This window comes from Carya illinoinensis, chromosome 9, assembly GCF_018687715.1.
Source record: "Carya illinoinensis cultivar Pawnee chromosome 9, C.illinoinensisPawnee_v1, whole genome shotgun sequence".
Taxonomy (NCBI): domain Eukaryota; kingdom Viridiplantae; phylum Streptophyta; class Magnoliopsida; order Fagales; family Juglandaceae; genus Carya; species Carya illinoinensis.
The window spans coordinates 43,438,909-43,451,068 of NC_056760.1; the positions used below are offsets into that span (position 1 = coordinate 43,438,909).

The 12,160-nt window shown below is 34.4% G+C and overlaps 1 protein-coding gene across 1 annotated transcript; it reads right to left on the reverse strand.

The window, feature by feature from the left end:
• Positions 1-8,497: 8,497 nt before the first annotated feature.
• LOC122277493 (CBL-interacting serine/threonine-protein kinase 14-like) lies at positions 8,498-10,223 on the reverse strand. The gene has a single exon (XM_043087482.1). It carries the CDS (start codon positions 9,890-9,892, stop codon positions 8,573-8,575), a length of 1,320 nt encoding a protein of 439 aa, XP_042943416.1. The 5' UTR covers positions 9,893-10,223; the 3' UTR covers positions 8,498-8,572.
• Between the last annotated feature and the right edge of the window lie 1,937 nt (positions 10,224-12,160).

Consider the following 12,160-nt stretch of genomic DNA (forward strand, 5'->3'; position numbering starts at 1 on the left):
TTTAACATGACATACTTGCAATAGTGAATATTATATGACTTGACATACATGTAATAGATGACATACTTAGCATGATGTACTTGTAAGATACAGTAATACATGACAGAATATATTATGTAACAGATAAAAAAATTGATGACAATAAATTCTATATAATAGACAATTACGTGATAACTTGGCATGGCATGACATATATGATAACATACATACATATACTGTAGTTCCTTTACTTAGCACACATACACAGTAGACTGCTAGTAAGTTAAAAGCTAACTTACCTTGATCTCTGCATTTCTTATAAAACTTCAAGTGCGATCATGAGGAACTGTAATTAGTGATTCTAAAAGTTAGAACTAAATCACTAATAATTTGAAATATGGAAAATACTAACTTAAAGAGTTGAGTATAGTTTTCTCTTACCCAAAATATCTATAAAAGATTATCTCATAATATTCTATCCAATATTATCTACAAAAAATCAACTTAAGATATTTTTATCTAATAATATCTATAAAAATCAACTCAAAATATTTTTACCCAATAATATTCATGAAAATTACCTCAAGATATTTCTTTTTATCCAATAATATCTACAGTTTTGAACAAACGTTTTGTCCGAAAATATGAAAAAATGTTATTGCGCCATAAGACTTTAAATAACCCTCCGAGTCTAATGGCACAAACCATAATACATTTTGACACTTCTAACTATCTTCAATAATCAAAAACACACTTTTGATACCATAATAAATAATAACACTAACTATGTAGTTAGACAAAAACCTATACGATTAATGGATTCGTGAAAACTTATGGGGTTTTCACGAGATTCCTAAAGTTAATAGAAATTTGACAATTGAATTTCTAGCGGGCTGTTACAATCTCCCCTCCTAAAAAAAAGATTTCGTTTTCGAAATCGAAGTAAGTAAGAAATAACAAGTTAAGGAATATGTGTTCCTTACCAACCTGGTGTCTATCCCGTATATATTTACCTTTGAGATTATGTCATTCCTTAACTCTCTTATTTTAATCAACAATTATATTATACTTCTTTCCATAAGGTTGGCCAAGTTGTATCGACACACTCTCCAAACCTAAAATTTCAAGTAAATAATTTTCCGAAACTCTTTTTTAGAAAAACATAGGCGATATACTTTAAGTGTTTTTGTAAATACCAAAGTTAGTAGAGAATTCATCAAATTTAAGCCGTTATCTCTCCCTCTCTCTGTTTTTTTTTTTTAAATCGGTGGCCCTCTGTTTTAGACCAGACAACTCTGATGCGCATGATTTTTATAGGTCTTCTGTAGTTGTCAGGCGCCGCATAGCTATGACACTACTTTGTTCTTCTGTAGTTGTCAGGCACCGCAGCTATGATACTACATTGCTCTTGTCTCTTGTAGAGAAATGATTCACGAGAGATGATTCGTCATAATTTTCTCTATAAAAGAATTATTCAGTTCATCTTCTTTCTCATCTCATCTTCTTCACTTTTATGAAATTAGTCTACATTCTTACTCTGCAATCTCTTTCTGCTTACCCACTTTGCAATGGCTCAGCAATCTTCTCATTACCAAAAACATGAGGTATTCTGCACCTCGTTCACCAGTTGTTTATGCTTCTTCCGTAGGTGCTATAGTACAATCCAATAACGATCTGACTAATAAGTCAGATAATGAACTTATATACGAGCTTGTGAGTCTCGGTACCCGATACTCATCAGCCATTATCGCATATTCTCAGCGACTGCAATCCAAGACTGGTGGGGTTGACAAACTCCAAGAGAGTATTTCTATCCTTCAGAGGCTTCTTATGGAATCCAACATGAAGATAGAAGCAGTAAAGCGAGAGAACAGAGATTTAAAATCTTTGCTTAACTCTTCTTTTCGAGTGGCTACTCCTTTAGATAGGAAAGGCATGCAGATTTTTGAAGAGTAAGAGCGTTTAAAGATTGAGGCAAAGAGCCTTAAATTTCTATAATTTTGTTTTATGATAATAAAATAATACTTCACAAATATTCATATTTGTGTTTCTATCTTCTGGTAGATATTTTATGTGCTCCATTTTATTTCTTTCAGGGATTTTCATATATATGACATGATCCAATGACTCATATAAATATGCATTTAATCATGCATATCCAAACTCTCAGTAATCTTCGAGTTAATAAAAATCTCAAGGAGTTTTACTGGTCTAGGACTAACTTACTTCTTTATAATCGCAACAATCAGTCCTCTTCCTAGGTGTTACTTCGATAACTGACCAGTTAATAACTTAAACTTGAGACTTTCTCTCTTATGATTGTCATAACTCTTCTATCCATCATGAGCTATCACTTATTCTAACTCTAAATGATTTGTTCCTAATGTTCACATAAATCCTCAAGACCAAGATTTTACTCTCTATATAATAGTCTCCAAAAGAAAATCGATCTATGTATCCATAAAAATAGTGCTTTGCCAGAAATCATTTACTGGTGACGTAGTAATACTATTATCATAAATGAATCCTACTAAGGCTAAAGCTTCTCCTAATCAAATTACTCTTCTAAACACAATTTCTATCGTATTCTCAGAATCAAAATAATTTTTCAAATATGTGGAATACGATTCATCAATCCTACATATCTTTTCTCATATTACTAAAAGGTATTCTATATCTACATTCGTATGAACAATAATGCTTCTAATGAAAATTGTTACTCTTATCACTAGGGTAATAATTCAGCTTCCAAGCTGAATTCTCAAGCACTACCACAATTAATAGAAACAATGACTCGTTTGAATCAAACAATGTACAATTTACCAACCCCAATGACTTGAACTACTCCAAAATAACAATAATGCAATACTACCATCAATTGCAATCAGATCAACATTAACTATGTTTACCTCAACTAATCTTTCATCCATCGGGAAATTCTGATCCTCTTGATTGTTATCTCCCTTAGGATTCCGAGGTATTATATCACGAGTCATGTGTCCCTTCTTGAAACACACGAGTATATGTATTAAAACCACATACTACCTTTCATACCTTAAGAAATTCAATCCTACTGATGACTAAAATTTCAAACCTAATGTTTGGTGTATTTCCTAAGGACATGTGGATTTACTGCCCAGAGACGTATTGCTCTGATACCACCCTGTGACGCCCTCAAATTCCGTTTGGGATTGGACGGACATTTGAAGCGTCGAGACATGCAACACAAGGTTACCTGCCCCCGTTCATGACATATAAGATGCAATGTTCCTAACATGCATCTAACAATATGCAATATTCGCAGCGGATAAATTTTTTTTTTCTTTAGCAATACTATGCACCAAATTGAAAATATCTCAAATGCTTAAAACATACTTCATACATAAAAACCCATTGAACAACTAAGATTACAACACTAGTCCAAAATGGTTATGATCCAAAAAGTACTAGAGATGCAACTCAATCGTACAAGTAGTAATTTACGTTAATTACTATATTAACATTGATGTCGCACCGTCGCTTAGTCAACTGTGTCTAGTTGATCAGCTCCTGATTCTCCTTCAGGTCCTGTAACAAGATCTACCATTCGGGGGGAATGGTAGTTGGGACTACCAAAGTGAGATTTGATTACAAACCTTAATAAGTTAACAAAAAACTTCCACACAAGCTAATAATGCATGGATGACAGTAAAAGCATAAATGCATAATCAAATTCATAAGTAATTAAAGCATAACTTAGCGTATAACATAGCACAATTGACATAACTTAAATTGAAACATGAACTGAACTTGACTTCACATGAATTTGATCTGAAACTTGACTTAGCATGAACTTGCTTTGAAACTTGAATTAACATAAAAAATACATACTCCACAGTTGTTGTGGCCCCATGTATTCTACGTGTAAATACATACTCCACAGTTATTGTGGCCCCATGTATTCTACACAAACTTGACTTAACATGAAAAATACATACTCCACAATTGTTGTGGCCCCATGTATTCTACATGTAAATACATACTCCACAGTTGTTGTGGCCCCATGTATTCTACGGAAACTTATTCTTTAACTGTTTAAATACATACTCCACAGTTGTTGTGGCCCCATGTATTCTACGTGTCACAATTGCTGTGTCTCACGTAGTGTATGCGCCACAATTGGTGTGACCTCATACATAAGTAATCAAGATGAAACGTGACTGGAATACGAAATGACTGAAATCCTGACGTAACATAACGTGACTTGAACATAACTTGAAATACATGACCAACTTCAGATAGAAACATTCTGTAACATGGCATAACATATAATAGACAACATATTTAACATGACATACTTGCAATAGTGAATATTATATGACTTGACATACATGTAATAGATGGCATACTTAGCATGATGTACTTGTAAGGTACAGTAATACATGACAGAATATATTATGTAACAGATAAAAAAATTGATGACAATAAATTCTATATAATAGACAATTACGTGATAACTTGGCATGGCATGACATATATGATAACACGCATACATACACTATAGTTCCTTTACTTAGCACACATACACAGTAGACTGCTAGTAAGTTAAAAGCTAACTTACCTTGATTTCTGCGTTTCTTATAAAACTTCAAGTGCGATCACGAGGAACTGTAATTGGTGATTCTAAAAGTTAGAACTAAATCACTAATAATTTGAAATATGGAAAATACTAACTTAAAGAGTAAAATTTTCATTTTACTCTCTACATGTAGTAAAATGACCGTTTTACCCATAACTTAAGGATTTTGCATACTAACTCCAAAAGTTTCCAAAATTTACATTCCTCATGTAAATTTTGTCCTAAACTTAAATATCAACTGAAAAAAATTTAAAATAAAATACAACTATGGAAAACACACTATGGTCGAAACATCCATAGGCTATTTTCCTTGATTTTTGTTGCAATTCCTTCCAACTTTAAAACTCATGCTTAAACCAAAATTTTGCAACAAACATCTTCCAATTCTAAGTTCAAAACCATACTTAAAACATTCATTTAGAAAAAGCTAATAATTAACACCAAATTTGTTTTGTAAAAAGATCCAAGCACTTGAATCATAAGTTTTGACCTTAAATCAAAACATCTCCAAGAATTTCAAAAATCAAATCTTACTTCTAACATATTCATAATATCATTCTAACATCAACCATGCTTTAAATCATCAAACTAAATTCACCAAAATAACAAAATAACATTTGGAGTTTTTGGTTTTACACTTAGTCCAAAAACAGAAACTTTTTCCTCAACTAGTTTTGATAAATCTCTTGATCTATGACTTATAAATATATGATCTTCAAACCAAACCATCACATGGTTTAAAAAGATGTCCTAAAACATATATAAGCTTCTAATTCAAGATCACATGGTTAGAAATTAACCAAAATATAAATTTAGCCAAGAATATCTACACTTTGTCTTATCTGAATATCTCTTTGCATAAAATTTTATATCTTTAAAACTAACATTAAATATTTTCAAAATAATAATATAACATGTATATAAGATGCTTAGGATCCTCCAATAAAATTATTAAAGTCATTGTAATAGATTTAGACCACCAAAGAGTTAAACTTTCTGAAAACAGAAACTGTTTTTCTTCTTCCAGTTTCTAAGTTTCTAAATCTAAGAAAATTTTTCATCAAAACCTTTAATCATGCAAACATCCTCAACCAATAGTCACATATACATGTTAACAATACTCCATAAAAATTTCGGACCAATATCTATCCATTAGCTTGGTCAAAAACTCCAAACTATAACATATTCTCCAGTTTATCTCCCAGAATGACTTTTTTATAGTTTATATAATATTTGACTGACCAAATGATCTTCAAATGGGGCAAATAATATATCCATGTAAACTAGATTAAAAAAGGAACAACTTATAGGAAGGAGACTTTATGATAAAACACTTACAAAAGCTTCGAAATGGGCGTGCAAAAAAACTCCTAAAAGCTGTCCGAGAGAGAGTGTTTGATATTCTTTTAATGGAAAGTATAAATGAAAATAATTTCGTGGGGAGAGGTGGCTGGAGATACTTATGGATGAGATATGGAAGAGATGAGGCTGGAGTTGAGAGTTGAGTGTAGTTTTCTCCTACCCAAAATATCTATAAAAGATTATCTTATAATATTCTATCCAATAGTATCTACAAAAAATCAACTTAAGATATTTTTATCTAATAATATCTATAAAAATCAACTCAAAATATTTTTACCCAATAATATTCATGAAAATTATCTCAAAATATTTCTTTTTATCCAATAATATCTACAGTTTTGAACAGACGTTTTGTCCGAAAATATGAAAAAATGTTATTGCGCCATAAGACTTTAAATAACCCTCCGAGTCTAATGGCACAAACCATAATACATTTTGACACTTCTAACTATCTCCAATAATCAAAAACACACTTCTGATACCATAGTAAATAATAACACTAACTATGTAGTTAGACAAAAACCTATACGATTAATGGATTCGTGAAAACTTATGGGGTTTTCACGAGGTTCCTAAAGTTAATAGAAATTTCACAATTGAATTTCTAGCGGGCTGTTACAGGGGGTAGGTAAGATAGATAGCAGCAAGTGTGACAGAAAAGCAGAGAGAGAGAGAGAGAGAGAGAGAGAGAGAGAGAGAGAGAGAGAGTCTTCAACACCATTGGAGGGCTTCACGTGCACTAGTTTGGTGGTCTACAATGGAGCTATTAGTTTGGATGGAGTTGGGCGACTTGAAGAGCCTGTACTTGGTAGGACCACGATGGCTCTCGACTAAGACAAAAAGATAACCAATTTCAAGACTGCTCTATTTTGGTGGTTTAAAAATAGAGGTGCTTCATGGGTTTATGACACTGATGTTGCGGCTTGTCGTCGGTTGCTTGCCTGTGGAGGAGGTATGGTGGTCTACTGGCGTGCGTGGAGGTTGACTGGTTGATGGTATTGATGGGAGGAGGAGATATATTTTTAGGTGGCTTTAGGCATGAATGACGTACGGTGCGACTGCGTGAACGTGCTTGGTGGCTTGTAGCTAGGTGGTTTTTCCATGGGGTTAGGTGCATGGCTTCGTGTTGTGTTGGTGTGGAGGGGCATGCGATGGAGGAGGGAGAGTTCCTTACATGGTGGAGGGGAAACCAATGGCGGTGGTCTCTTTCTCGGCACCTTCAATGCGCCATTGGTTGTTGGCCATAAGGATGGGGGTACTTCATGGCTGACTATGCGATGGGGAATAGATAATTGTAGTGGCTGGTTTTAGTTTAGGGCATGGTCTTTTGGTGGCTGGTGGTTGCCGCAAAGTGAAGGAGGTTTGGCGTGGGAGGTTGCTTGCAGTTGGGTTGGTGGGGAGAAGAGAGTGCGACATGGACCTTGGTTTTTTATTCTCTGAACGTGGAGGAAAGGTGCAGCAGTTCATGTATGGGGTCAATTGGTTTGAATAAAAATATTATAAAGTTAAAATATTGTTATGATATAATTTTTTAATATTATATTTTTTTTTATTTGAAAAAGTTGAATTGTTTTTTTTTTTATGTTTGTAAAAATTATAATGATTAGGTAATGATTAGATAAAAAAGTTAAATATTTAAAGTTAAAAAATATTTATATTTATGTAATATTTAAAAATGAAATGAGATAGTCTATTGCTCTTCCAAACAAGTCCTAGTCTCCAAACATTTCTACCCTCAGTCTTGGTTCTTTGCACGCTGATTCTCTTGCATACACCATCTTTGGTAAAACGTTTCTTGTTTGATAATGTTGCTCCTCTGAAAAAGAAAGCAAAAAGAGATGAATTGACATGCCTCGAATTCGGCTAATTGTATTACTTTTACCGCATTTCACACATGTTTCTATATTTATCTATTTTAATGATGCTTAACTATTTAAGGTGAATTATTCATCCAGTTTGATGGTTGGGTGGACCCTTCGGCTGCTCCTCCACCATCTAATATTTTGCCCACTCTGAATCATTAACAGCAATGTTTTAGTTTTTAGTGCGACAACGTTGTTGACATCTTGTTGTGTGTAGTTGACATCTTGTTGTGTGTTAAAGCGCACACATGTTTTAGTTGTGCACTTTTCTCTCTGTGCTCATATAATCTGAACCTGATATTCGACTGTTGTCATGACTCACCAATACACTCACTCTGGTTATATAGTTTTTTTGTCCTTGCCACTTCAATCTAGTGCATACCTACATGGACTTAAAAAGAGTGTTCCCACGCTTTTCAGGGCAATAGAATATGCTATGTACTAGGGTTATGCACACGGATCCGGATCCGGATCAGATTTTTTAAAACCTAGCCACCGTTTGGTTTGTGTTTTCTTTTTCTGGCAATTTTATGTTATTTTTTTTTTATCTTAAATTTTATTATTTTTAATCACATTTGTTATACAACACATTTTAAGTGGTTTTTATTAAAATAATTAAAGAATTAAGCCACTTAAAATTGTATCACAATAACAAATGTAATTAAAAAAAATAAAATTTAAGACAAAAATAACCTTTTATATATATATATAGTTGATAATTTGTAGAAGAATAATTATACTCCAAACAAAATTACAAAGAATCCAGGCCATCACGGGGCACCAGCACTTGCGGTTGATAGACCAAATCACCGAGCCGTGGCCTCAACTTTTCTTTCCAAATTTGTCGGCAAGATCCATCATTTCTTTCCTTCTTCGCGATCTCAACAACAACCATATGATCCGTTAACCGGTGAACCTGAATAGCCACCACGAAATAACCATCCTGCCCCTCAAGCTTTACCCCCCACTCCTTTTTCGTCACCTTCACGTTCTCCGCCTCAGCAATCTCACCTACTGTCTCAATTATCCTCTCCGGTGTTTCCTTCGACATGAAAATCTCCCGCTGGACTGAGATCTCGGAGTCGCTGAACAAACCAGACAGGTCGAAACCGGATGAGAACGAGATCAGATCGAAAGCATTAACGTACTTGGCGTTCACATCGCCTCCGTAATCCTTAAGGGCGAAATCGTCGTCAATACCAACGTGGAACTTTATCTCTTTGTACCCCTTCTGGAACCAAGAGTCCCGCCTGATCTCATCCACCGTGATTCTCGTCTCGGGGTTCGTGTCGAGTAGGCGCGATATGAAGCGGCGTAGATCTGGAGACGTCCATTTCGGATACCGAAACTCTCCCTTGTAGATTTTCCGGTACATCACCATGAGGTTTTGGTCGTTGAACGGCAAGTAACCGGCGTTTAACACGTACAGGATGACGCCGCATGACCATACATCCACCCTCGCACCATCGTAGCCTTTCTTGGAGAGAACCTCGGGGGCCACGTAAGCCGGCGTTCCGCAAAGCGTGTGGAGCAGACCGTCGGGTTGGATTTGGTCGTTCACGGCGCTGAGTCCGAAATCGGAGACCTTCAGGTTCCAGTTATCGTCAAGGAGGAGATTCTCCGGCTTCAGGTCCCGGTGAAAGACGCCTTGAGAATGGCAGTATCCGACGGCAGAGATCAGCTGCTGAAAGTAGTGACGGCTAAGATCCTCGCTGAAACGTCCCTTGGCGACCTTGGCGAAGAGCTCGCCGCCTTTGGCGAACTCCATGGCGAAGTAGATCTTGGACTTGGTTGCTAGGACCTCAAAGAGCTTGACGACATGAGGATGGTGCAGCCGGCGCATGATAGAGATCTCCCGTTTAATATTCGCCGTGAGCCCTCCTTTGAGAACCTTCTGCTTGCTCACCGCCTTGATCGCAACGCTCTGTCCTGTACATAAGTTTCTCGCGTGGTATACCTTGGCAAAGGCCCCGTAACCCAGCAGCTTTCCCAGTTCGTATTTTCCGAACAAATTCACCGCCGTCGTTGCAGAGGTGGCATCCTCGGTCTCGATAATCTGAATATCTGTCATTATTCAATAACCCCAATACTTGTATTCTTCTCATTGGAAACACATAATTTATTGAAGGAAAGGGATAGAGCGACGGAAAACAAGAGGAACAGCAACGACAACAGAGGAGGAACGTGGAAGCAAGGGCTTTGAAATATGAAACTTCGAAGTTAATGGAATCTTGGACAAAGTTATCCGGAGGGACGATTTGATAGAACCACACGACAGGGAAAGTAGGGATTGGATTTAGGGGGTGGGTTGAAACGGGACGTGGCAACTGGCAATAGGATGTTCTGGCTCGGGAGGCTGACGGGGGTATTTAAAAGCTGTAGTTGTGGAAGCAATTTTCAAGAGAGGGCAATGCTGTCTTTTTGCTTTGTTTTTATTAAATGGGCAGGAGGGCAATGCTGTCAACTTTTGAGTTCTCGACGCTTCACTCATATTTTCTTGGATTTATTTGTTTTATGTTGCTGACATATACATCTACGGTTGATTGTTAAATAATTTCAACTACTTTCGACTTTCGAGTTTCGAAAGCTATGTCTCACGTGTGATGTGGCATTTGGATTCGGAAAATTTTAAGTTTTAACAACTTTTTGAAGAAAAGTTCGACAAACTGTTTTGCATAATCTCTTTTAAGAAATGTTTTCTTTAATTACAAATATTTAAACGGTAGATAAGATATATAGAAAATTTTGAATCCAAACATGCAAGACTCTGTTTGGATTGTAACATTTTCTCATATCATATTAACATTTAAAAACTAAAAGCACATATATTTTTTATTATAACGATATTTTATTTTTAAAATATTTTTATTTAATTTTTTTTAATTGTCAATATATTTTAATTCAAATTATTTTATTATTATTTATAAATAATTTTATCATCTCATCTAACTATTCAAATGAGACCTAAAATTAGATTACAAATTTTTATGAGGTAACATCAATTAATTAGCTTATAATGGAATATAATAAACAGTATCGAATTATCTTATACCATGAAATGGTGGGAGGCCGATATATGATGGTAAAATTGATGATAATTAACATTAGGTTAAATTTGGTAATATTATTTTAATATTAAAGTAATATTAACTTTGGTAATAAAATAATTTTAATATTTTTATTTTAAATTAAATTAATATTAAATTTGGTAATAGAATAATTTTAATATTTTTAACGAAATGGCATGCTATCCATCGCATTTTCTTCTACTTATATTTTATTTTTCCATCCATTAGCTGCTTTTTTGTATTGGAATAAATTGATGAATTTTGCTACATATAAGTAAAGTGACGTACTAATCTGCGTATTAATATTGATTTTTTCATACTTAAAATTTAAATTAACATTGTTTTTAATAAAATCTACTTTTTGACTAATCATAATAAATTAATACATATATTAGTACACAAATATGCTTATAATTAGACTTTTTTTAAATTGATTGGCATACGTACGTAGAGGTATTTAAATAATATGAAATGTGTACTGTGTTATTCCTAATAATGTCGATTTTTTATAATTAAAAAAAAAACTATATTATACAATATGTATAGGATAAAATTGCATATGATGTATAATAATTCTCTCTTGAATCAATAATTCAAGGAATGTTTTTTTTTAGAATATGAATTATTTGTAAGCGGATATATATTATGATTATAAAAGTAAAAAAATATAAATTAATATGAATTGGTATCTAAATAATTGAAAGACAAACTTATACATAGACACGACCTTAATTTTTGTAACATATAATTGAATCCATCCATCCATAACTGCTTCAATAATTGTTAGGTTCCCAGAATCATCCATCCACATATATCACATCAATCTATAAATATGATAGTGTTGTAAAATAACATTGTAAAATTGTATGACCACCTTGAGCTAGCCGTCAAATGCACAGTGTGCATAGTGCCAGCATAGTACTGCATAGTAACTGGCATAGTAAATGGCCGACATCGCACAGTGCGCATAGTGCCAGCATAGTACTGCATAGTAACTGGCATAGTAAATGGCCGACATCGCACAGTGCATAGTACCAGCATAGTACTGCATAGTAAATATGCACAGTACCAGCATAGTACTGCATAGTAACTTGCATAGTTCCCTTTGTACGCCTATATATATCGTTGAATTCTTTAAGAAATTCATAAGTTTCATAACTTCTCTGAGTTCTATCTCTCTCTCTCTCTCTCTCCTTTCGATAGTTTAATAACACGTTATCAGCACGAGAGTTCTGACGATTTTGAAGCTAATAGTCCTCTACTTCAAGTAA

Excerpts from the sequence above, each read along its gene's own strand:
- LOC122277493 (XM_043087482.1), bottom strand. The coding sequence starts at position 9,892 with ATGACAGATATTCAGATTATCGAGACCGAGGATGCCACCTCTGCAACG.